Raw genomic sequence first — 27,640 nt, forward strand, 5'->3', positions numbered from 1 at the left:
TTCCTTCACAACTTTGGCAGGATATATACCACCGTGCATGTTGATTAAAATATTACTGCATAGTAACTAGAGCTATTGGGAAGGGTTTATTTTATTTATTTATTTAAACTTTTAACCTCCTGACGACCGACGTCCTATACGTAGTAGGTACATACATATACCCCAATTAAGGTTTGACTCTTATTCGTGACGTCAATTTGACAGAGTTATATACGTGTAAACTGGCAGATTTCGATACCTAGTCATTAGGAGGTTATTTATTATACCATATAAGAATAAAGTACAAACGGTAGATTTATTGTATTAAGTCATTCTGTAACAGTTAATCATAATTTAAGTTTGTATCGAATTAACCACTATTGTATCGATGCACTCTCTAAGGAAATACTTAAACAATATGATATTCATATTAAGTGAATAAAAACCTAATTGGAGAATTTGACTCAAAGGTACGAATTAAATTTTTGAATAGGTACGACTTTTTTCTACGATCCAATTAGGTTGGGCCTAGTGATAGTAAAAAAAGTGAATCCTTAAAACCCGGTGTTTATCATGTGCCATATTACATTGTTTATAAAAAAGTTTATTATAAAAAGAAAACATGTCGGGGTGTTAATTGTAGGTACATTTGACCATTGGCCTACTAAAGCTAGTATAACTAAACGATGACTAGAATGTATGACCACACGCGCACCTGCAAAATGGCTCGGACAATTAAACAATTGGGATCTTACAGCATAAGTTGATGTGAAGAAAAAAGATTTTCCGTTTCAGATAATGAAATGACAACAATAGTCGTTTTGCGAAACGTTCGCACGCCGAGGACGCGAGTGGGGCGATATTTTATATAGGGGACTGGCGTGTGCCGGCGCAGCCTTAGCAACGACATGCCGCTGTTGGTGTCCTCACGATGCACCTCCTCGTGATATTCGCGTGTTTCGCCGCCGCGACCGCCACTAACACCACCAAAGATGAAACTACTGAATTACCAACCACTACTACTACTACTACTCCTACCAAAGAAATTTTAAAGGCCAGCGAAACGGCAGATCCTTCTAAAGTTGAAATTGTCAAGCAAATTAGACGATTGAATGATGATGGCTCCTACACTATAGGATACGAAGCCGATGATGGTACATTTAAAATTGAAAGTAGAGATGTTCGCGGAAATGTGAAAGGGACATTCGGGTATATAGACCAGGATGGTGAAATTAAGCGCGTGACATACTCCTCGTCGAGCGATATGCCTACGCCTGTTCCTGTGACTACAAGTACGACGCCTAGTGTTCCTACAATGATTGTTCGAATGAACAAAACAGTGTCTTCAACCACACGAAGACCGTTAGCGACTGTTGTTTACCCAACTCGGAGCAGTTTTACTACCAGAGGAACTGTGATTCAACCTATACCAAAACGGAGATTACCTATTACTTCTTCACGATCTAGTGCTGATACAACCACAGATAAGCAAAAGCCCGAGGAAACAACTAGTAGCATTTTGAATCTTTACAAGCCAAAAACAGAAGACAGTAAAACAAGGACGCAGGTATTGAAGCCTAGTTCGGATGTGAAGGACGATCTTGTGACGAAACAAACGACAACTAAATTACCCTCAACTGTGAAACCAGTTTACGAAAATACAAACGAAAAAGAAGACACGGATCCTTTTAAAGCTAACACTATCAGGCGAGAGTTAACAGGGACCAGTCCTAATCCTCACATGATTAACCTGCAGCAATCAGCTGGTGACGATTCCACTGATGTCTATGGAAGCCATTTATCATTAGGAACTGCTCGGCCGCTGTTTACTACAACGACGCCTCGACCTAGACTTATACCAATTCACTCGTTAGTGGCAGCACGACAAAAGATACAAGAGCAGTACCAAGAGCTGCCGGAACAGGAAACGACAATAGAAGCAAGTACTGGACGTGTATTTGACCAGCAAAATGTAGTGACATCTAATCCAGTGCCAGTAGTGCATATACCCCAGAGGGAAGATGACAGAATTTATCAACCTATTTACCGAAGACCAGAAGCAACAGTGCAGTTCCGTACGAGAGAATATTTAAGAGACAATCCTGGATCGCCGGTACCTATTGGAAACCAGCGGCCCTTTCTCCAATATGAGTACCAGAACAAAATATTGGAGCCGCAGTTTGTGAAAGACACCACTTCGCAGATTAAGGGGACTGCACCCGAGGCGGTCACAGCTTCGCCTTATGATGTGCGTCCTGTCACTAGAATAATTCCCATAGCAGTAGATGAAAGAGGCATTCCAATCCAGCAGTATCAACCACAACAACCAAGGTACATACACCCTTACAGACCTACACAGCCTCCTATCTACCAGCAACGGTACGAGCCTATTATCGATGAAATGAGCTCGATATCTGCTCCCGTGAGTACTAGAGATCTTAAAAAGTTACTCCAGATCCTGATCTACAGGCAGAACAGATTGCAATCTTTGATGGATCAAGTTGTTGCACCGGGTCCGCCATACCAGCCTTTGTTCAGACAAGAACAACCGCAATACGACTATAGATATCAAAACGCTCGTCAATACCAAGAAGATGACAGGTATGATTATAGGTATGATCAGCAAAAATACAGGCAACAAGAGGTATATTCAAATCAAGTAGCTAGTTACGAGAACCCACAATATGAAAGCCAGCGATTCGTCCCAAGGCGACGGTTGTACACTAGACCTTACGATGCTGATGGAAGTTCATCAAATAGAGTCGAAGAGGCTCCAGAGTTTCTCCCGCAAGATATACGAGAAGCTCTTCTTTTGAAAATGCTTATGCTTGCGATCAGTCCTGACTTCATGCCAACGCCGGCACCTGCCACAGAATTAACAACTGCATCCCCAAGTAGGAAACAAGTGAGAAACGTCCAGATATTAGGCGAAGAGGGTTCTATCGATAGTATGAAGCGAACCATGAGACATTAAGGTACACCTTTATAATTTGGCTTAAATAGTATGCAAAAAATAAATCACACTTCAGAAGCTGGTATTGGAGGTATCTTTAGTTTATGGAGATATTTTATAGAGTGAGTAGTTAGACAATTTATAGAGAGTGTTCGTAATACTCAGTTATTGTAAATATTTTTAATTTTTGTACTAAACTGATTTTTCTTCATAAATTGTGTTTAATTTCAATATTTTTATCTCTTACGGCCGCTACATTTGCCTCCGACTTACTTACCTGTTGTGCTGTTATCCATAGCTAGCATAGTTCAAGAACATAAGTAATTTAAAACATTACAATACAAATTCGTAGGCGTAAAAACACCCAGTTTGACAAAGACTTATGATAAGACTAGTCCAATTTTAAATTTAAATGGAACCATTGTTTCAACGTCTCGGTCACACACGCCTACAATATGAGGACATACTAAAAATGCATTACCATTGCTACACATCGAATAATAACTCTGTTGAAAATTTCATCTTCAAAAAGACTAATTTTACAAAGATTCGAGACAAAATTGATCGTTATGCAATTGAACAGTCGACTTCAAAAACCACACCAGTTTACAACTACCAGTTTACTATTTTGAAACCTTAGCGTAAAGTAATATAATCTATTTTAGTATGGTTATTCATGCGGTTCTGAACGAGGTTATCCATTGACATCATAGTCGTAATCTGCTTAAGTGCTATTACATGCTTTTCTGCATCTTCATCTAATTACAGTCTATTCACTATTGTCCATAAAATAGTTTTCAACTCTTTGTGGGAACTAAGTATTAACATCTTGACTTGATTTTTATTACAATTATTACCGCGATATTTTTTTACGAGTTAGCCACTTAATTTAAACGTTGTGAGGTAACAGTGTCGCCAAGCGTGGCAGTGTCCAAGGCCCATGCAGTCAGCGAAATGGAGGACAATCGAGCAGCCTTCACGGCAGGGAGGCTTCATAATGGGGGAATAAATGGACAACTTTGTTCTTGCACGAATAACGGCCCGATTGGAACTTTAAAATACATCGAATATTTGTTCTAGATATGTCAGTGTCAAATATGACGTTTTTTTCAAACAAATACGTCACTTTTGACACTGACATATCCGATCTATATCTAGACCTAATATTTGACGTATCTTAAAGTTCGAATCGGGCCGTGTATCAACTACTAAATAATTTAAATTTAAAGAAATATTAAGGCTTGTAAAAAGCGGCCAAGTGCGAGCTGGACTCGCCCATGAAGGGTTCCGTACCATTTATGACGTATTAAAAAAAAACTACTTACTAGATCTCATTCAAACCAATTTTCGGTGGAAGTTTGCATGCTAATGTTCATCATATATTTTCTTAGTTTTATCATTCTCTTACTTTAGAAGTTACAGAGGGGGGGGGGGGGGACACATTTTAACACTTTGGAAGTGTCTCTCGCGCAAACTATTCAGTTTAGAAAAAAATTATATTAGAAACCTCAATATTATTTTTTAAAACCTATGCATTAAATACCCCACACGTATGGGTATAATGAAAAAAAAAAATTTGAGTTTCAGTTCTAAGTGTTTTTTATTCTGTGTGAAAATCTTAATGCGATTCACATATTACATCTACTTATTAAGTTTCAACAGTAATAGTTCTTATAGTTTCGGAAAAAAGTGGCTGTGACACGGACGGACAGACAGACAGACATGACGAATCCATAAGGGTTCCGTTTTTTGACAATTGGCTACGGAACCCTAAAAAGCGCGTTAATTTTCTATTTAAGTCCTTTGAATAGAAGGTTAGGTAAGTACCTACTTTCATTATTAACTATTTTCTATATGAGTGACAATATTTTTATTTTAAAGTGTGTCTACGAGTAAAAGTATCAAAAAACTTAGTTGATGTACAATTTTTAAAAGATAGTACAGTCAGCATCAAAAGCAACGGATCAGACTACGCATCAAAAGTAGGTACCTATAGCACTACAGAGATGTTTCTATGTGTAGGACAATTAGATTTGTAAAAATACTTTTTAACACGAACTGTAGGGATATATAGAGATATATCCCTAATCTCTTCCAAATAGAGATTTGGAAGAGAATTCTAGGATGGCATTGGCATATACTTTTGGCGTGTTGTTTCAACCGCTACTACTGATGCTGACTGTACAACTTAACGATAGATATCTCTACTTGGATCGTACCAAGGTCCCATTTACTGTACACGTATCTAAATCTAGAAAATCTACATGTGCTTAGTTTAGGATTAGGACCAAACTAAAAGCAAAACAACAAATAACTGTTTTGTAATAAGTAATTCACTATTTATCTCAGCGACGCCACGGCTGTGCTGGCTGTGCAGTTGGTACCACGTACAGTCACGTCTGAAAATATCGGTACGTAAATCAATCAATCAATCAATACGAATTTATTTCGAACAATGTCCATATTGTGTTAGTAACATACAAATACTTAAATCTAGGGTTAGTATGACATGATATTACTACAAATTCCTACATAAAGGGGCATGTAGCTGCACCCAGTGCTTCAGCCACGGTGAGTCCCACCGGTCGGCCAACGTGCACAGGATGGTATTCGAGCTGGCGCGCCACCGCCTCAACAGCGAGCTACACCTCTTCCTGATGATCGCGTGGAAGCCATCGATCCGTCCCTCCGTGAACGAGGCGCTACAGTGCCGCGGCAGCCCGAACACCACCCTGTACGCGTTGTTGTACTGCACCCTCAGAGCGCTGTATGCCCGCTGCGTATAGCTGATTCATAGGCTGCACGTGTAGAAGGACTGGCAATATGCTTTAAAAAGCGTAGCCTTCACCTTTTCGGTACATCGTGCAAACCTACGAGCCAACATATTGCAGCGCACAGCCAGCGCTCTGCGTTCCCTCTCAATATCCATGTTGTCACACATGTCATCGGTGACCCAGTGGCCCAAATACTTAAAATGCTGAACTTGTGCTAAAGGAGTTCCACAAAGAGTCACAGGGGGCACGCTGTAGGTTTTATTACCCGCTTTAAACAGCATAAACTCGCTTTTGTTAGCATTGTACTTGAGCCCATGGGCCTCCGCGTACGACTCACATTTGCGCAGTAAACTAATTAAATGCGCCAAAAATATGTATACACCACCTTAATTTGGGCAATAAAGTCGTGTATATATATTTTTAGCACTTTTTTCGTATCGATAATTCCAAACGTGACCGTACCACTATTATTTGACCTGATAACTGACACGTAATAATTGATTAAACTTGTACGTGGATCAAAATATTCAGTCGTGGTCAGCTTTTACAAATAAAGTCTTCTGATTGTCTGCTCCACATTAGTACGGTCAAATTAACTCAAATTTCACTAAAGTCAGGAACTAATTCTAAGGACTAATAAAATCACTACGGATTGTTTTGTATGGGCTAAAAATCGAACTTTATACAATCGTTACTAAATTCACCCCCCCGGAAAGGGGTGAAATCGGCTGAAAATAATGTAATGGTTATAACTAAGAAGAGAAAAAAGGTGTACTCGGTGTAATTTGGCGTACGTTTTACAACACTTATATCTAAATTCGCACGTGTTATTTATGTTAATTTAAGCTACGGAACAGGCAAAAAAAAAAACAACATTAAAAAAAATCTATTTTGGCCATTGCGGGTCTGGGGAAAGTAATGTACTCGGTGCAAATTGAGTAAATAATTAGAAAAAATATCTAAATCCAATGTCAAATTCGCACCATGGTGCGACACCCGGAAAGTAGTTTTTCATGTTTTACTGTCGTTGTACTTCGGGGGAAATTTTAATACTATTGGAAATTGATGCAATCATATTCATTTGATTTTGTTTACATTCGCACCCCATAAAAAATTGGCATTTTTATACGGAACATGCAGTTTTGTAATCAAGTACCAAAAACGTAGAGCAATATATACACAGAAGCGACAAGCGCGTGATTAGTGGCAACTTGGCAAGAGAAGGAACGCGCGTAGATGCACCGACGAAGCACGGCTCTTGAGGCACGAGTAGTGGCATGTACTGCAAAAATAGTAGGGTTTCTGAGTATGCAGACAGACAGTCAACAAATTAAATACAGGTACGCTCAATGTTTGTTAAATTCGAAAAATCGCGTTTTTCCATATACTTACGAAAACGTTAGACTACTTAGTTCACTCAATATTGTTTAAAACAATAGTTCCGTTTTAATGCCAGAAGAAAGATTTGTGCTCGTTGCCCGTCAAAAGTGTCAAACAAACTGTCTCGGAACAATCGCTGCGCGTAGGGTTTGAGATCCGGATATCCGAAATATCCGGATATCGAGTCATAAGATCCGGATAGTACGGATCCGTTAAATATGGTTATTGACCTATAACCGGAACAATTTTCTAATGAAATTTATGAATAATTTCATACCATTTTGTCATTTAAATATAGTATTTTCATATATTTAATCAATTCAAATACTAACAGCACATCAATTTTGATAGGTACATCATGTCACGCAGTAACTTTATACAATGAATGCGAATGTTGCTTAATGCAATGCAATTAGATCATTGGATATCTTGATGACTTGGGGCTATAGGCTCAAAACAAAAGCAACCTGAAGGCCAAGGCTAGGATAGTAGAGTAGGAAGGAGAGAAAATTGGTCTGATAATCAACCACTAGAATATCTCCAAATGAATAGGGCTAAGATGGTCGGCTCTTTATCATTTGTCATGAAGGGCATAGTGACAAGTGATAAAAATAGAACCATGCTGCCACCGCAGATCGAAAAGAAAAGACCTACCTAAAGTAATCGGGAAGAGGAGATAGATGTTCGAATCCAAAATGCCCTAAGATGCTCAGCAGCGCTTCGCCGAGTTCTAGTGTCCAAGCTGATCAGTAGACTGTCCATGATTCAAGTCTATAAGACAATAATTAGATTTTGATGAATAACATCGGTAAGTATTACACTTGGACTCTGAATCAGAAAAAAAAGAACAAGTTCTTAGTGAAGAAGACGAAATTCTGGCGGAATATTCTGGGACCTATCAGAGATGAAGATAGAGAAGATGAAAGCGTAGGAAAAATAGGGAGCTAGAGTAGCCTTAAAACGCCCTCGGAGTATCCAACTAGCGTGGAGTTATGAGAGCATAGTTAGTATTTCATGACGAATGAACACGAGGTGAGGCATTGGATGTATTTCCAACTATGCACCAGCTAATCCAGATATAAACCCTCCTTATTAAGTACGGTTTTAGAGATAACATTATGTTAGCTATTGTAGTAATCAAGTAATCATTTAAAATTAGTTGGGGGTGATATCATTGTATTAAAACATAGTTAAAAACGTTATTTCTGTGTTATCTAAATCAGTTTATTCGGATATTTATTTTGGTGGATATTCGAATAATTAGAATATCACAATATTCTAATTGCAAACCCTACATATAACTTCCCAGTAGGGACACAAATAGGTAATGTAAATACTGCGAGGAGGATCTTGTTTAGGAAAAACCAGAGCGATCGAGTATATTCCTTCAACAGGATGCTCTCCTACAGCATATAAAAAGGGCTTAACAGACCCACATTGGGACCAATTTACCTGAATAGCGACCCACAAATGCTAGATTCTTGCAACTAGGCTTGGCGAAAGAAAAATGATGGACCAGCGTACACCTCTGCAAGGAGCTATTGTCTTGCAAGTGCAAAGAACGCTGTACAGGGTGTGGGGGAGTAAAACACGGATTTAAATACACTATGCTTTGCGTATGCGAAGGTGCATGCTCTGGGACAAAATAATACGTAAAAAAAAAATATTTTTGTTTAATTAGTGTGTAACTTTAATTAGCTAGATCCGGAGTAAATTACAATAAAACGATCTCAGTATTCTTAATTTTGATAATAATACTTTTATCGAAAATATTTTAAGTTACCTTTACTTAAACATCATTTGCCTTGCAAATTGTATTGAAACAGCCCTCCGACTCTTGGTGGTGTCATCCGGTATGGAACAAAAATAGTGTAATTTGCTTGTTTATAAACCGATTTTCAAAATTTTAATGGAATTTTATAGCTTATTAATGTAGCATTCATATCTTGATACAACGTCTTCCTGTAAAGTTACTAGTAAAGTTGATGAAAACAAAAAACGGATTTTTTTTCGGGAAAATTTAAATAAAACTTAAAATTTCTCGCAAACTATGGTATTTACAAGGTCAAATGTATAAACGATATTGTAGCGCATTTAATTTTGCTTTTTATGACACCCCACACAAGCTTACATGTGATATAATTCCTGTGGTATACGCAATATTCTGAACACGGCACCGGCCATTTTGATGACGTCATAACTGGTGACTTAACCACGTTAGAAACTGTCTCCCGATGGTTTTTTAGTCAGAATAACATGCTTAACAACATACTAAAATATGATGCTGGTTTCATCAAAGGCACCTTTTGGGCCCTATATGACCATAAGGGAAGCGACTTCATACCTACTCGTATAACATTTTTTATACAATCAAACACATTTGAATAAGTAGTCGATAAAGCAGTCAAACACCGATAGATTATTAATATGTTGTAACATGACATCACTATTTTTGATCTCACATAGACAATTTAAAGGTGTATGTCAAGTCCCCAATCCGCATTGGGCTAGCGTGGGGACTATAGCCCGAGCCCTCTCGCGCATGAGAGGAGGCCTGTGCCCAGCAGTGGGACGTATATAGGCTGAATTATTATTATTATTATTATTATAGACAATTTACGCACAAACTTGCATTTCATTTTTGGTCGCACTTTTGAAGTTTGACAGTCGTTCTTGATATCCTATTTCTATGTATCCGGATCCGAAAAATTGTCGGATATTGCAAACCCTAGCTGCGCGCTGCGCTATCTCCCCGCCCCGCGCGCCCCGCGCCGCGTGCTGCCAACCACCTTCGCTTGCAGTTCGTTGCGATTAATTCTATTTACTTTTTGACAAACTTCCTGTAAAAAAAAACTATTTTTTATTTAGTGCAAATGTAGTGTCTTTAGATAAGTACCGTTTTTAAAATTTTCACGTCTCTCTTAATTTCCCCCGAAGCACAATGTACAAAATAATTAAAAATACATGTTCCATAATTTGCCCAGGCGTGCAAAGTTAACTGAATGTTTATAATGCTTTAAAAAGCTTAACTTGAGATTGCACCAACCGACTGACTTATCCTCGAGCCGCAATCGAAAAAAAAAATTTTTTTAGGGTATCATACATTGCACATCTTTTTAATTAAGATATACTATGCACCAAGGTGTTCTCTATACACTACTTAGCTTGAACCTAATAGCTTTTAATTTACTCCAAAATTACGGCACTTTATAGTTTATACCTAAAATTTAACGGTCTTCCGTACATAATAGAAACGGTGCAACTCGGGGGAAACAATCTAGTTGCGCCATCTAACAAATCCAAAAAAAGCACGACTACACGACTTACTTCCATACTTTTTCTTAACTTGACTATACTAACATACTAAAGGTTATATTTCATCTCGACTCCTGTCAATGTTCGCCACCGTTGAGAACTCTTTAAAACATTTTAACGGACCTAAACATAGCCAAGTGCAATTAAAAAGTCTTGGCTGGTTATAATGAATTGTTTTAGTGTTTAACCTTGGTGGCGTGTAAGAATATTTAAACAATGGGTATTGTTATCAAAATAGATTTGTAATAACTACTGCTTGTTAAAAATATTTATTAGTATATAAAATAATTAATATGCAATTTTGTAGATCTTGCATCTTAGATAGCTAATCTAATTAGTAACAACGCAGACTTTGGTTTGATGTTGAAAAGAAATCCGTCAATTTTTTCCCAAGGGTTTGACAACGCGATAACAAATCATAACGTGTTGTGTTTTTACCCGCCCTCCTAATAGTAAGCGACAACCGCAGCCTATGTAAGCCTTCAACTCGAACGCAACTCCTTCGCCAGGCCCCCTTTACGCGCGCAATTCGAACACTTAATCGAGTAGCGATTAAATTTGTTTCTTTGTTCTTTGAGCGAATTCACGAGGGCCACGCTATATGTATTGTGTTACTGTAAGTTTTAATAATCTATGTACTATATACCTATGTTTTTTATTTTCTTTTGTGTTTCAAATTCCATACTGTCGAATTAGGATAGCCTGTAATGATCGTTGTGTGTGTGTAAGTTTAATTAAAAAAAAAATCCAGTGCCAGTTGTGATTTCAGCACGTTACCGATCTTATAAGTAAGTATACAATTATGTACTGACTGATCAATTGAATTGGAATATCTACTTATCGCAAACATTATTCGTTCGAATCATACGTAATCCGCCTACAACTTACAACTTATCTGCTTTGCCCAAAGGTTGACTAGTAGAGAATACCTGATGGCATTCGCCTTTTGTACGTTATATTTATTTTGTGCAATAGATTAAATAAATAAGTTAGTTAATTTTCTTTAGTAGGTCCACTTAACCAAATTATACTCTCTGTGTACGAGTAGGTACCATACTTCGATCACACAAAGGACTTTACTAAATATGTACCTATGGCCGCTAAATACGGACAGTTGATTTCTTTATATTTCAAGCAACTTGTGCACCAAGATCAGATTTGACTTCAATTTTAACCTGTAGGCATGAGATGGCTGCTGCTACATAAATGCTATGTAAAATAAGTAGGTACTTATTATACGCATAGTCAAAGCATGTGATATGAGTGAAGAATGTGATACACACATCATCTCCGACGCATAATACTTGCACAATACCCCTGGGAATATGTGTGTAACCGGTGGAATTGTGGCTGGCTCCCACGGCCTTAGTGCTAAAAACAACAATGGTGGTGCGTTATTAAGGATCCGTTGTGAAATATGTGGCGTGCTAAATGCTGCCTGATGAGGTTCCGGGCTGTGACACCTGGTGTGTTTATTTTTGTAACTACTTTCGCAGGTGTGAGAATAATTAAGTAGGGCGTTTGGATGAAGCGCGAAGTGATGATTATCTTGAAATAGTGACCGATCTCGAGGGTGTGAATGTTGTATATTGACGGTGATTTCAACGGCAATCTTTCAAATAAATAATACTACTGTAATAATCAATTTAAAAAATTTAAACAAAGCAGATACAGAACAAAGAATCTTAGAATAAGCAAATATGTACAATATTTTGTCAAAAATTACTTTTTGGTTTTGAAAATATGTAATGAAATAGAATGGTTAAGAGAGGATAAGAAATATAGCTTAATGGAAGTCAAGAATTAATTTAAAAAAACTTACAGAGCTTACTTTGACTTTAGCTACCGTGTATTATTATATTTATTATTGTATCTCCTTGGATTTCACGGGCCTATAAATCCCGGTCTTTTGATAGGCTTGCATGGTGATATAGATCCAACACGTAGAGGCCTCTTGGAGAGCTTTAATGTCATGTAGAACGCCTGCTGGAACCCGTTCACGGGCGCAACAATAGACACCAATGAACCGGTCGCAACAGGCATTGGGACTGTTGTAGTAAAGTGAACAGTATAACGGTCTATGGATTGAAATTTGGGAGGACAATGAGACTGGGTTATTGCAAAGACGTCCGGACACCTGCCATAACAATGTTTTCACTAGTTATTGAGGCAGGCGGTGACTCGCCGCCCACTAGATGGGCCCCTGAAAATGCCGTCGTGAAGACGACCAGGAGCAACACCGGTGTGAGCGGCTCAGGGGTCTCGAGAGGTGTACGCCGCTTTCTACCCAGTGGCTGATAACAGCCACTGTGCCAACTCGCGTCTTATGCAAGTTTTCACTTCCACCCCTGGAGCATTTAGCTCTAACGACTCCTCTCTGGACGGCCAATGAAGGCAAGCCAGAGCTGAGAGTCCTGCGGGTCCCCTTGGGGTCCACTCCGACCGACGAAGACACGCCGGAGACGGAGACCCTGACCGACTCTCGGGAGTACTCGGGTCCGTGGGGTCGTTACTCCCCAACAGCTCGCCACAAGCTGCCCTGTGGTTTTATATTTATTATTATTAGATTTATCCCTAATGCCCACGATCAGTCTACTTTTTTTTTTAAATAGGTGTACACCTGCATAATTGCATATTCTAAATATTAAATTTAGAAAAAACATGGAATGAGGTGCATAGTATAAAATTGTTAAGAATGAGCGCTGTCTCGCCAACAAACTGCGTAAGCCGTTTGGCGAGTAACTTTAATATTGAGTATGTATTGCCTTTGAAGAAAAGATGAAAAGAAATGTTAATCTAACAGTTCTCAAATTTCTCGCTTCAACTTCAACATTTATTCAGCAAATAGGCCACAAGGGCACTTTTACACGTCAACATGGAATTTACATACAAGCAAAAAAAAAAAACACATCAAGAATTATAAAATACAATTAACTGGAAATATCAATGCAAATAAAAGTATTATTATTACTTGGAGATGTATAAAGTCTCTTTATGTCGAATTCCAAAAAAAACTAAAATAAAATATAAAAAAGAAACACAAACAGATACAAAAAAAAATCAAAACAAAAAGTGTCAGAACTAAACTTATATAGTTTTTCAAATTATCCTTAGAGATGTATAGGGTCTCCAAGAGGTAAAATTCTGCATAATTAAAACATTCATTAGGATAAAAGAAACATACGAGAACCGAATGAGGTATCTCACTGTAATTGTATAATAGCCCGTGTTATCTTAAACAGACTAGTCTCCACAAACAGCACCCGTTCTCGAGTATGACGCGTAGGTATCTCAGCTGTTCGAAGGGCTTCAGGAGAGAACAGAATGGGATTGGTAATTACTTTAAAAAATACGGCCGTGAGCATGTCGTGTTACGCTCAGTGTATGGTTCTATAGTTACCCGTCCGTCACAAGTCACAATAGCCTGCCTTCAATGAGGGCTACTCGTATTAGTGCGTATCCTGTACATAACAAGAGGAACTTCCAGCACTTATACTAAGAAGGAAAGACTTTTTCCAATTACTCAAAAACGTTTTAATCTACCATGTTTGCTATAGTTTCCATTGATTTACCTAAGCTTTACTTTAACAATTTTTTTTGACCCGTGGTTCGAAAGTTAGAGGGGAGGGGGAGCACATGATTTCTTTTCTTGGAGCGATTATTTCCATTGAAAGACCTATCAAACGACTTCCCACACCCCACACCCACACCTCACTTTTCGTGTAGAGAAAGATTTTTTTTTAGTTTTTACTAAAGTACTTTTTATTATTTTTTATATTTTTACTTAATATGTATATGCAATTATGCATATATTAACTAAAAATGCATCTGAAAGTCCGTTTATAGACCATTTTTGGCAAAAACCAGCTCAGTTTTTTTTCTTAAGTTGTTATAAAAACAAATTGTTATTTGTTTAGATCAGTGGTGGGCAAAGTACGGACCGCGGGCCAGCTCCGGCCCGCAAAATCATTTAATCCGGCCCGCCGCCTAGGGTTGCCACACATACTATAATATACATATAGTATCGTACTATGTTTTAGCCAGTTGTACAAATATTATACAAACACAATATAGTACGAAAAATACTTTATTTTCATCACTAAAGAGAGTGGTATCCAAATGTCACTGATGTCGCATCGTATGTGACTTGGAATTTTAAACGCCGCAATTCGCCTTAAGTCGGTGTCCTATTTTTTTATATGTTGGGGAACAATATATTTTTTTCAAAATTCTGACAATTTTTTCTCTAGAAAAAAGGTGGCAACCCTACCACCGCCTGTCCTTCGTAATATTATAATTTGTACATAGACCGCGAAATAATAAAAATACATTTTTGCTGCAATTCCAGAAAAGACATACGTATGCATAAAAATTCTACTATAAAAACGTTTGAATAGAAAAAAAAGTGGCTGTGACAGAATCGGACAGACAGACGGACATGACGAATCTATAAGGGTTCCGTTTTTTGCCATTTGGCTACGGAACCCTAAAAATAGGATTCTTGCATATAAATATTATCTAAATTTATCGAATTATATTGAAAAGAATATATAAATAGGCTATTATAATTTAATGTTTTGTGAAACACACTGGGTATATATAGAAGTATCTGACCCCCTAGCATGATTTGCGTTGTCACGCGCAACTCGCGCGAATCATATGAATAAGCATGACAACACGTAGTATATATATATATAGTACTAGATACTATTGGATTTATTGGATTCTATTTTCGGCTTTACTTTTTACGGAGATGGCGGGAACTAATAAAATTAATAAATCAGATATTCCCCGAAATTATTTCTCAGGTAGTCAAATTAGGAAGCATATATTCATTGCCATTCATTATTTCCATCGCTTAGTATTTTAGTCAAGAAGCCAGGCATCCTATTTTTTATACCACGTCGGTAGCAAATAAGCATGCAGTCTGCTTGATAGTAATCGATCACCGTAGCCTACGGACGCCTGTAACTCTAGAGGCGTTATATGCACGTTACAATGGTTCAAATAAAAGTCAATGCATAATTTTCCATTTTTTATATTGTTTTACAAAACTTTTCCTATTATTTACAAAATTATCTTAGCCTAATAGGATCCGAAGGTGATATCGTGGAGAGGGGCAGCGCCTCCCTGTGGCAAAGCGTATTCTTTAAGGAGCTGATCCAGCATGGAGAAGGGTTGGCTTTGACTCCTCGGTTGTTGGAACTGGTTCTGTTGGTACCTGGGCTCAGCAGGGGCCGGGGCGAAGTTTTGGGAGTACTCGACCTGGGGCTTAGGAGCGAAGGACTGGAACTGGGGAGCCGGTCGGAAATCCGGCTGCCTCTGGGGCTGCGGTCGCTGGGGTTGCGGCTGCGGGGCGGGGTTGAAGAAGCTGTCACGGTCGATTGGGGCGGGGGCCGCGCCGGCGAAGAATGCAGGCTGAAATTGACATATATTGTTTCAATATACGATTTTAAGTTAACATACAGGCCAATTCGAACGTACACTGACATCAAAATGATATTTGAATCATGTTATTTAGTGATCGTGCATCTCGTCCGAGTCAATACATGTACTGACAAGTACGAGCGATATGCTCGGTAACTGAATGACATCAGCCCGCGTAGCCAACATGTCAATCGTTAACGCTCCGTAGCGTAGCGTAGTCATATCTCTCTATTATTCGTCCAAATTAGTGTGACAGTGACAGTTGCATTTCGTTCGCTACGACGCGTTAACGATTGGCACGTTGGCTACGCGGGCAGTTAGATGTCATCGTGATAACAGTGTACGTTCGAATTGGCCTGATAGTCATTTACATAATAAATATCTAATAAATCGGGAAATTCGGGAACTCGCAAAAACAAATATAACAAACAGGTACAGGATTCAGTGAAATTGGAACAGAAGTGAGCAATTTAATATTTATCACAAAATACAAGACCTAGTAGTTTCCAAATTTAAGGTAGATTTATATCCAAAAGAAGTGAAAAATTGTACCATTCAATTTCTTACATTTTATTAAACAATAGATGTATTGTAAGTATATGAATTAGGAGGAAATACCAGCTGAGCCCCTTATCAGATTTGAGAATTTTCTTCATCGTGCTGAGGGGGGCGGCTCCTAAAATTAGTACGAATTTAGCTTAGGCGAAAAATCCTGCGTAAATATCTCAGTAATCGAGGTTTCGTTCTTGTAACGAAATTTTGGGAACGGAATGAGAAAGAAATAATCTGTGTGTGACCGTTTTGATTTTTGCGTTTATTGTTGCCTGCTAGGCATTTGTTTACGGCGCATTTGTTTGGCGGTTTTAGCGCTTTATAAAATAATAAGTATAAAGATAAGAATATAAAAAAAAAACAAAACGTACAGACACAGAGCCAAAACCCGGAGAGGAAAATGAGAGCGTTTGTACGGAAAAAATATCAGTAATGTTTCCTCTTAACGTAATAAGTATTTTCCCGTCTAAGGCTCTCTTTATTCGTTAAAAAGTGGTGAAAAAGCTGCATTTTATCCACAAGTGTGGCAAAAAATTAGATGCAATTTTGAGTTGTTTTCTCATGTTGGCTGGTGGAATTTACTCTTATGTGATGATTTTTAATGATAAATATTTTAAATCATTCATTTTATTTGATTTGTAACATTTTATGGTGGAATTGAGTATTTTCCTCATGTACGTCTTGTGGAACAATTTGTGTTTCACTCGGTAGTAAAGTTTGTTTAACCCTTTAGCCTTGAAACCCTCGCAATGCTCAAGATTCTCCTTGTCGCACCACTCGCTACGCGCTTGGTTCAATTTTGGACTCTTTTGTTTGCTCGGGTATTAATATTAACACGATGAGTTAAATAATAACTTTGTCAAATAACTAACTACCTTTTTCTAGGCAATCATTCAAAATCATCACTTAAAAGTCAATTCCACCATAAAACTTTCTCATCAGTTTTTGAAGTATCAAAAGAGCCTTTACCAGCTGGCGTGGTTAAAATAAATATTAAGTTCACCGAAATTCTGATTACACCTAAACATCTATTTAGAGGAAACATTAGTGGTAATTTTCGCTCTGGATTTTGGCTCTATATTACCCGTACCTGTGTCTGTTCATTTTGCTTTTTTTGATATAATTGTTTTTATAAGAAGTAGATTACTTTAGCACGTTAGCGTCCCACCATACTTCACCTAAAGTGTTGCTTCCACGCCCCATTCAAATTTAGTGATCCCACCGGTGATGCTCATGGCCACACAGAGAAGAATACGTGATCCCACCGGTGATGTTAATGGCAGCCAACGTGTCGAAAAGTGCTAAAAAGAGCTAAATAAATGCGCCGTAAACAAACGCCTTGCATACAAAATCGGAGACAATAAACGCAAAAATCAAAACGGTCAGACACAGATAATTTCTTTCTCATTCCGTCTCCAAAATTTCGTTACGATTGGACCAACTAAACCCCCAATTAAGCAATAAACTAATATTAACACGTTCACTGCGGGTTGAGTCAAATCCGCCTCAATCTCGACTTTACGCTGGTGCGGGGCTAAAAGTTCGTGTTATCTCTCTCGTGCGGGAACTGCTGCCGTTTAACTACAAGGCGTACGACAGAGTCAAATATACATTTCTTTATGTTTTCCAAAGCCGGACTCGTTGGTACAAAAAAAACGTTTGAGGTCTTAATAAGCCTCAACCGCACTAGATATATTTTATTTTCACTCAGTGCGGGTTGAGGTTTATTAATGTCTCAAGAAAGTGACCTCAAGGCCGCACTGAGCGGGACGCGGGCGGCGCGGGAGTTGACCGCTTCACGTTAGTGCGGCCATAGTTATCGATATTGAACCACGCGTGTTTTACGTAAATAATAGGTATAACCTAAAAACGACAACGATCGTGATAGTGATAGTGTTTTTTTACAGATAGTCTTTGCAATTGTGAATTTAATTGTTTTTAATAAATTTTAATAGTGTAAGGCATAGATTTTATAATTAACGATGGATAACCTAAGAAAAAAACATTGTAGGAAAAGGTTGAAGATGGACGTCGGAGGGTTTTCCAGTGATTCGGAATCGCAAACAGAAAGTGATAATATTGTTAAATTCACTAGTGGAATTCGAATTCTTAGTAACGTGCAAGTGTGTCCACCATCGCATAGCATCGAGCGTACAAACCCAGCAGATTATGTGTGAATTCCCTCCTTATAGTGTCATCCACTGGGCCGCTAACCTTACTGGGATTCGAACTCGAAATAATAAATACAGGGTGTAACAAAAATGGTGGGGATCCGTTTAAGGGCATATTCGGTATCGTGTTCTGATCAGGAAAAAGTAGAAAAAAAAATTTTTTTGACGCGAAACATTTTTGGACTTTGCATGGAGGGTTGGCCGACTCGGACGACCTGCCCCATAGAAAAAAAAATTTATGCCCTTAAACGGATCCCCACTATTTTTGTTACACCCTGTATAGCATAAATGCATTAGATTAACTTAAAATGGCGTCTGAAATATTGTATCGAAGATGGTCGATGAGATGATGATCATCGATAGTTTAGCGATAACTGCCATTCCCTTCACTAGACTTAGATAAAATTTAGTGCGTTTTGAGGCCTAAAAGACCTTAAAGATTCTTTAGGTATTTTTTCTTTAACCAAAGGTCAGAACCAAAGGCGAAGCTAAGGGTATTTTAAGCATTTAGTGACGAATGTATAGCACATAACAAAAAACACCTATTCCGAGTACAGGCAAAGTTATGAAGAATTTAATTACCTACTGAAATTCGAGATCGATTAGGCCTCACCCGCACTGAAAAAGAGCTTAGCTTTGGGCTGATTCGATCTCAACCGCACCAGTTGAAAGTTCTTTAAGATTTGTCCCGCAGTGAACGTGTTAAGCTTAATCAAAGTGTTGGGGGAGGAAAATGTCGATAAAGAAACCTCGAATTCTGAGATTTATACGTAGGATTTTTTGCCTAATCCGCAGTTGTCCTTACTTTTCGCACGTCGCACTAATTTTAGTAGCCACTCCGTCAGTGCGACGGAAATATTTAGCTAAAATTCTCAAATTTGAGAAGGGGCTCAGCTGGTATTTCCTCTTAATAAGCTTACTTTGGGTGGTGCAGGCGCGGACTGTTGCGGCCTGTACTGTGGCTGAGGCTCTGGCCTGTACTGTTGCTGGGGCGGCTCTGGTCTGTACTGCTGTTGAGGCGGCTCTGGCCTGTACTGCTGCTGCTGCTGCTGGGGCGCTCGGTACGCGGGTTGAGGGCGCGGGGCGGGGCGCGGCGCGGGGCGCGGGGCGGGCGCGGGCTCTTCGTAGTCGTAGTCCACGGACTGCGCGGGAGCGCGGCCGCCCTAGAAATAATAATATGGATTTACTGCTACTCACTTTTTAAGGTAATAATTTTTTACAAACATTTATTTCGGAAATGAAATAATAACAGTATTATATTTATGCTGGCCCCCATACTAGGCATAGCCTGTTCTGTGGTAGACATACACAATACTACAATGAGGTTTGAAAAAGAAACAATTATTTAGTGTAAACAATTAAAAAGAAACGATGGAGAGTGGGATTGACAGAGATAACCAAAAAGAAAAGATCACGAAACGAAATATTAACACAAACTAAATTTTTCAATTAGTAACAAAAAATATATATTCTTCGTGAAATAAAATCCAAAATATAATAACACGAGACGTAACATGTGTGTGTGTATGTGAGTTGAGTGTGTGTGCCTGCTTGGAAAGTGTGTGTGGTTATTGTGAGTTTGTCAGGGATATTTATAATACCTGTAAAAACTAAGCTTTAGAAAAAAATACCTCCTTGCAGAATACCTTGCTACCTACATTATTTTAAATTTATGATTACCCTCGGATAGTTAGTTAATGTACGACAATAGTTAACTTTGTGTCTACATAATTTGACACTTAAGACGAGAGGGCACGACCGCTTCTCCATACAAACGTAGTCCACTGACATAGATGTACTAGACGGGCTATCGAGAACAAATTATGTCCGCCACTTTCGGCGTTTGACGTCTGTCACTAAGCTAAAGAATAAGTGCAGCAAAGAAGCGAAACTGTTATGACAACTGTTCATTTTCTGCCTACATATCCAATGTAAAGAATCTAGATCAATGTATTTATTTCCTTACAAGTATATTATTATTATTTTTTACATATGTGACACTGACGATGTTAAAATTTATAAAAAATAGTCATAATACACTTTCTATTTAACTCTCGTACTCATAGCAATTTTGAACAAATTGCGCTTACAGCATAATATACTCTTTAAATAGAATAAAACCACTACGAAAAATTACGAGATAAGGAGTAATATATTATTATTGTGTATATATTCTGCAGAAAATAAGGTAGGTAATCATTAGAACGTACGTGTGAAATCTGCGAAATGTAATCTATGCGCCAAAGAAAATGGCGTACCACCGCGAGTGTTTAAAGTGCCGTTTCAAAATAACCTAAATGACCTTAAAACAAAAGTTTTTCGTAGTGGATTGTTATTATATTGCTTTTATTATGTTTCTTGATATTATTAGAATACTTTTTCATAACGGACAGAGGCATTCTTAATTATTTTATTTTTTTAATTTTCATCACATGCGTGGCATCTCACCAGGCCGCGTAGCCAACGTTACAATCGTTAACGCTCCGTAGCGTAGCGTAGTCATCTCTCTCTATCACTCTTCCATATTAGTGCGACTGTGACAGTTGCGTTTCGTTCGCCACGGAGCGTGAACGATATGCACGTTGGCTACGCGGGCAGTAGTCGGAGACGTGTGCTGGCACTTCATTGAGGTGCGGAAACATTTTGTTAGGATGCCGACTCTAGCTAGTACTATACCTCAATGACGTAGTCACCATTTTCCTCGTTAGATATTGACATTTAAGAAAATCTTTTTACACAATCCGATGTATCTTGTTATTCTTTTTTTTTTTTTTTCGTTTTTTATTATTATAAGAGGTAGGAGCATTTAAAAGTTGTATGTAATTTGTTTTTCGCTTCTACTTTTATGAAAAATAAAAAAACAAAAGAAGGGGCATAGGTATGTTTAATATACATCAGATGGTGTAAAAATATTTTCCAAAATGTCAACATCCAGAGAGGAAAATGGGGACTACGTTTTTATGGAGAAGCGGTTGTTCATTATCCTCTTAGTCCGCTACAAAACGATATACAGAAGCCATAAATCATGTTCAATCATAGGTATCCTTACGATTTCTGTGGCTGATTACCGCTGGCTGGCTGGAGCTTTTATGTACCTACCTACTTGTACCTACTCTATTACGGCTGCTGATTTAGTAATGAATAGTAATTAATAATTAACTAATCGTACCACGGTGACGTACTTGTTTGTACTCCATCACTGCTGCTGAATTAGTAATACCTGTGATTTCGGTGGCCGATCACGAGTAGACTCATCAACAAGGGTGGGTGGCGCTACAGTGATGCCCTCTCCCGAGGGCTGGAATCCATACTTGTTCGCGCCGTACTCGATCACGCGCAGCTGGAACCGGAGAGAAAAAAGTTTATATACTTATTTTCGTATATGAGATGTGGACAAATGAGACAGATGGAGACAAATTTGAATTATACTAGGTAATTAATTTAAAAAACGCTGAGTAAATAATTTAAACATTCAACTTTGAAGTTTTATTTAGTTAGTCGTATAATACTCGTAATTCAAAATTGGCAATTAGTTGTGAGGTATAGGTGCATCTTTAGCGAATGTGTCAATAATTATACGACCTCACAATAGGTAAACTAGGTATTCAGTTTTACTTAATTACGTTCTTGTTTTGCCAATTTAGTTATAGTGAGGATATTGCAGCAGATCTAGACAAACCAAGCATTTATTTTTGTGAGCCGCGAGACGAAGGTCTAAGCCACTGTTTAGCCGTCGCTTTAAGGGATAGTTTACCTTGCCAGTGTCATCCTTGTATCCGTATTTGCCCTTGACCTCACCATTTTGAGCTTTGGTCTCGATCTTGAATGAGCCATCGGCGGCTTCGTACCCATATGTATACGACCCGTCCTCATTGTGCCTGTAATTATAAAATTTAATAATGTTCAAGCTTGGAGTCTTGAGTATTAAATAAAAATCGCAGAAACTTAAAACAGATTCTACCTATATTTTTTGGTCCACAGAGGTACTTAATATTATGTTGTATTATGTAAAAAAAAATAAACGCGCACATGAGCGCGTATCTCAGAGCCTACTGGCTCGCTAGGCGTCTAGAGGCGGCGGGGGGCGCGGAAGATGGGCCAACTGGTTTAGTGGTGTACAGTCCCCGCTTCTCCTTCGTTAGTAGGAGCCGCAACAATAATATAATTATGTTTTCTGATAGAGGTTGTTTTTCTGAAAAGGGACTTTCTTTTGGGGGAAGTGTCTAAATTTAAATAAAAGTGTACCAGGATTCCGGAATCATATGTGGCTCTGTATCGGAGAAGGCCTCCTTCCTTGCTTTATGTGCATAAGGAACTCTCCATCACTAAATTGTCCGCATACTCCATGTGTTGGTATCAATAGAGTGACTTGAGAGTGAGTGCACGCTAGTCACCTGTTGATCTGTTTCAGGATGGCCACTGGCATGGAGATCTGCTTAGACGCAATGTAACGCGGCAACGCTCGTCCGCCAACAGCGCGCTCGCGCATAGCGCTAGGAACGACTGGTATCTGGTCTGCAGGTGTTCGTCACTCACCTGTTGATCTGCTTCAGGATAGGCACGGGCGTGGAGGTCTGTTTGGGCTCGGATGCGATGTAGCGCGGCGCGCGCTCCTCCGCGTACTGTGCGCTCGCGGCGCACGCGCACAACGCCAGCATCGACTGCAAAACGTAAGGTACACATTAAGTATTCGTTTATATGAGATTGTTTTACAAAATAAAAACCTGTTCTTATATAATTTTCTTATAAAATCAAATCAGTCACTTATTACACTGCTTGTTGCATTAATGAAATGTCGATTATAATGCACCACACATAATGTTGAGTCAATGTTGCAAAACTTAAAAATTATATGTCACAAAACTTAATTCATGTACATACTGTAAGCGGTCGTTTAGTTACCAAACAAAGCGTAATGTTTTCCAATAACCTAAAATTGGTTAAATAACGAAACAATACCAAACACTGTGTTGTAACGGCTATTTGGTTCAATATAGTATTGTGTAAGGAAGGAGCCTTGACACTGTGCCGCCGCAGCAAAAACTCAAACTATTAAATAAAAGTAAAAAGTTTAGTGATTTGATCCACAAGATACAGCGATTTTGAAACAGGTATGTTTTATGAATTATAATTTATATATATGTTGTTATTAAGTACATGTCTTTACATAGAAAATATGTTCACGTGATGCCTGCTTGCTAAAAACTATTTTATTTTATTTTATGTATATTGGAAATTAAACCTATTGTGATATTTTTATTCTCGCGGGCATCGTTAAATTTCAACATCGCCTAGCTTACTTAGGGAAGGGATCTAAATAGTAATTTGTTCTCTGATTTGATAATGATCTGCAGCCTGACCACGACTGCCTTAGCAGTGTCAAACTTACTTTATATACATCTCGCTCGCACTAATATGAGAGTACAAGCGAGGCACACGCTAACGAATATGTCAGTGTGAAACTGGTGGTAGGCGTATTGGTGTTGTTATTAACGACAAAGTAAATAGCGGCGGCGCGCGCCGGTTTTGTGTTATTAACACAACATAATTGAACGCAGTAAAAGTATAAATATTGTTACTAACACTCAATGTGTATTATTCTTACCAAACGCTATAAATAAGATACAGATTAACAATCCATTATATTAATAGTATTATTTAGTGGTTACTTAAACTTGTTTTCTGTAGGTAGTGGAAAATAAATGTCACTACCGGGTTCTTTAAATGTTAAGGCTTATTTTATTTAGGTACTTACGCGGCATTTGTTCAACATTTTAAGGACGAAAGGGACTCATCAAAAGCTATTTTTTGTGCAATAAAACTATGAAAGATCTACTTGTCATTGTAATCGGGACCTAAGCGTATTTTAGTAAATCCCTAAATTAAGTAATTTGAAATTTAATGATTTCATACCTACCTACCTCCTTTCTAATTACCAAATCCAAATATGTATCACTAAATTGCAAAATTCGAATCTTGTCACTTGCGCCAAATCTGAACTGACGAAAGGTTACGCATTGGTGATTTTAATATTTTTGTCTTGATTAGAATAATACTAATTTAACATAAAACCTTGTTTTTCTTTCTAAATTTAGCGTGTTTCCGGTTAAGATTGCTAAAAAGATTATAAGTTACACCCAAGCAAAAATGAAAATCAGTAACAGATCGCTTAGTATATTTATTTGTTTTAGTATTCATTATGATTATATATATATATATATATATATATATATATATATTACTATTTTTTGTATAAATTGGACCATTAAAATATATTGGCAGGTGAACATGATTTTACACATTCAATAATTTAACAAAAAGTTTGGCAATAACGATAAATAATGTATAAATATATCTGAGTTGAGTTGATCAGACAGACAAAGGGCAGGAGCGGCTCGAGGCCGCACACCGGTCCACATTCACTGCCGGACTCGGCAAAATGTCATCTATAAAAATGCTATAACTCAAACATCAATGCATTCCAATATCAATCTTATCACGACTCGATTAAGTGTGAAATGAAAGTAGTTTATTACCCTGTTTAGTCTCACTGTTCAAATGAAAATGAATACTCTGAATAGGCATCAGGTATGTACGTAATAGTATATGTACAACCTGAAGATACAAGTGTAATCTAATAGAGGAATATGTAATTTAAACATACAATGATAAAACATGAGATATAGTTTGACAGTAAATCTTGTGACTTGACTGTTTTACATTGCCATATATCTACATTTTGTAAAATAAATGTTTTCAGATCTCATTAGGTATTTAAATATATTTTAAGCAACCCTGCCCGCGTAACCGACATGCCAATCGTTAACGCTCCGTAGCGAACGACACGCAACTGTCACTGTCGCACTAATATGGAAAAGTGATAGAGAGAGATGACTACGATACGCTACGAAGCGTTAACGATTGACATGTTGGCTACGCGGGCTGTTCATTTAGGTACCTTAAGCCAGCCGAGATACGTTGAGATACATATATAAGATTTTTTGGTCATTAAAATATTTTTTCCTACAAGACTTTATCGCCAACTGAATATTATTTTCAATAGGTAGTCATCTAATCAAAGCGACGATTGCTGTCAAATACGTCGAACAAACGGTTGTAAAATATTTTTGGCACAAAAATATTGTTAGTGCAGGCTTTTATCACTGACTATCCACAGGTAACTAAAATACTCATCGAGTCAATTCTAACCACCCCAAACACAATTAGTTCGCGTTGTTTTATCACAGAGTTCCTATGGCCATCTCCTGTCTCAATCATCAGATCAGCTCGATGGTACCATAATAATGCACTGTCACTCGACTTAGATATGTATGCAAATTATTCAGCTCAATCTGAAATCGAGAAGTGGGTCAAACTTAGCTTCCAAAATTTGATCCACACTAACGAACAATCTTACATACTAACAAGGCAAGTTACATAAAAGCTTGTAAAAAGGGTTAAGTTACCGAGTTTGATAAGAATAACAAAAGCTGATTAAAACAACAAAAATAAGTTAAATCATTAAATACACACACGAGGGCTGTCAATCAATTTAGACTAAACATCTAAAGATCAAAGAAAAAACAGTATACCTAGGCAACTTCCTTGTATGAATGTGGAGCGGTGCAGCTAGCAGTTTAATTAACAAATTGTTAACAAAGAAACTGGTTCACCGTGGAGACCTTATCACTGCTACTTTCATTTTTATGTCTAAACGCACTTAGATCCGTTATTTTCGATCAATTCAATAACAATCACATTAAATGTTACAATATTAGGTACTGACTTGGTATATGGGATTCTTAATAAATTTGTTTGAACCTAAATCAATTTGATGAAAAAAACCCCATAAAATTCAATATGAAAGTTCGAAATAGTAATTGATAAACATTAACCTTGAAAATAGAATATCTTATGGAAATGGAATGGACACCAAAACACCAAAACCAATATCGGTCATTAGTCATTACACTCAAAGTAGGTACAGTGCCGGCAACAGGTTCCCAGTCACGAACGGAGTATGAAATCTTGCTAATGCACTGATAGTGTATCGGCGGGAAATACAACCAATTGGCAAACCGCACCACGAAAACTTAAAATTCATATTCATAACTTCCCGATTTGGCATTCAGTTTTGAAACAGACAACACCATCTAAGAAATAAGAACGATACACGACAAACCAACTCAATGCAACGCATCATAAACACTGATAAGGACATTATTTCGAAGGAATAAGAACTAGTTTCCTACAGCGGACTTGTCTTATTGCAGTGCTCGAGGTGGAGCAGGTATATATTTTAAGCTTAACAGGTATTTTAAGGTTTAGATAACTGCCCACGTGCTAGTACTGCTAGTATTGCACTGAATGTATACGCAAGTATTTAACCTAGTTTGTGGTTAGATTTGTTTTTATCTCAGTAAAACGTTGTTCATTTCCAACTTAATCCTTATTTTTTTATATTACGAGCAAGTACCGACACTTACATAGAATGATATATGAAATGTAAAGTTGATATGTACTTAATATACATATACAATAAAACAGACAACTAGTATTCACATTTGTCATAAGCTTGTTCACACTGGTGGCTGATGTTTTCCGAAACAAAACCAATAATTACACACTTTTCACTAACATAACCAAAAGATAAATTAAAGACATATTTTAATTAGCGCAATCACTTCAAATTATCAATCACAATCGATCGATACAATCGATCGCCCATCCCTATCCCCGAATAATTGAATATAAATTTAAAACGGAGTGAACGTACCAATCGCACTAGAGCCGCCATGTTGCAAATACTGTCTGAGTGCCTGCAAGTTGCTTATATACGGAGTGCAGGGCGGCCTTTCACCGAGTTACATATTTTTTTAGAGGGTGAGTATAATAGGGCATCTCTGATTTATTGGTTGATATGCTTATTTTTCATACGGTGTTTTATGTTATAAAGAGAACTTCACTACGGTAAGCGCAAAACCAGTCGATGAATTAAATGATGTAGGCAATGTTTACAATCATATCACTCTAATTAATAAATTTAAGTATGATTTACTTTTAAATCATTAAGTACATAAATCTAATTA

General features: G+C 37.8%; 2 protein-coding genes and 1 long non-coding RNA gene across 4 annotated transcripts; 2 read left to right on the forward strand and 1 right to left on the reverse strand.

The window, feature by feature from the left end:
• The first annotated feature begins 482 nt into the window (after positions 1–482).
• Positions 483–3,163, forward strand: LOC133534544 (uncharacterized). Its single transcript, XM_061873708.1, has one exon. It carries the CDS (start codon positions 911–913, stop codon positions 2,951–2,953), a length of 2,043 nt encoding a protein of 680 aa, XP_061729692.1. The 5' UTR covers positions 483–910; the 3' UTR covers positions 2,954–3,163.
• A 4,844-nt stretch (positions 3,164–8,007) lies between these two features.
• On the forward strand, positions 8,008–23,289 carry LOC133534547 (uncharacterized). The gene is made up of 2 exons (XR_009802052.1): positions 8,008–11,189; positions 22,963–23,289. It is a non-coding gene; the product is annotated as an uncharacterized LOC133534547 (long non-coding RNA).
• LOC133534546 (uncharacterized) lies at positions 15,424–27,468 on the reverse strand. Of its 2 annotated transcripts, none has more exons than XM_061873711.1 (6): positions 27,328–27,468; positions 23,088–23,212; positions 22,306–22,429; positions 21,772–21,891; positions 19,472–19,714; positions 15,424–15,819 (listed from the first exon to the last, which is right to left on the reverse strand). In XM_061873711.1, exons 1-6 carry the CDS (start codon positions 27,346–27,348, stop codon positions 15,487–15,489), a joined length of 966 nt encoding a protein of 321 aa, XP_061729695.1. In that variant the 5' UTR covers positions 27,349–27,468; the 3' UTR covers positions 15,424–15,486. The 2 variants fall into 2 exon arrangements, with proteins under 2 accessions (XP_061729695.1, XP_061729696.1); XM_061873712.1 differs by lacking the exon at positions 27,328–27,468 and adding an exon at positions 27,114–27,137.
• Between the last annotated feature and the right edge of the window lie 172 nt (positions 27,469–27,640).

The sequence above is a fragment of the Cydia pomonella genome, chromosome 2 (assembly GCF_033807575.1).
Source record: "Cydia pomonella isolate Wapato2018A chromosome 2, ilCydPomo1, whole genome shotgun sequence".
NCBI classification, from domain to species: Eukaryota; Metazoa; Arthropoda; class Insecta; order Lepidoptera; family Tortricidae; genus Cydia; species Cydia pomonella.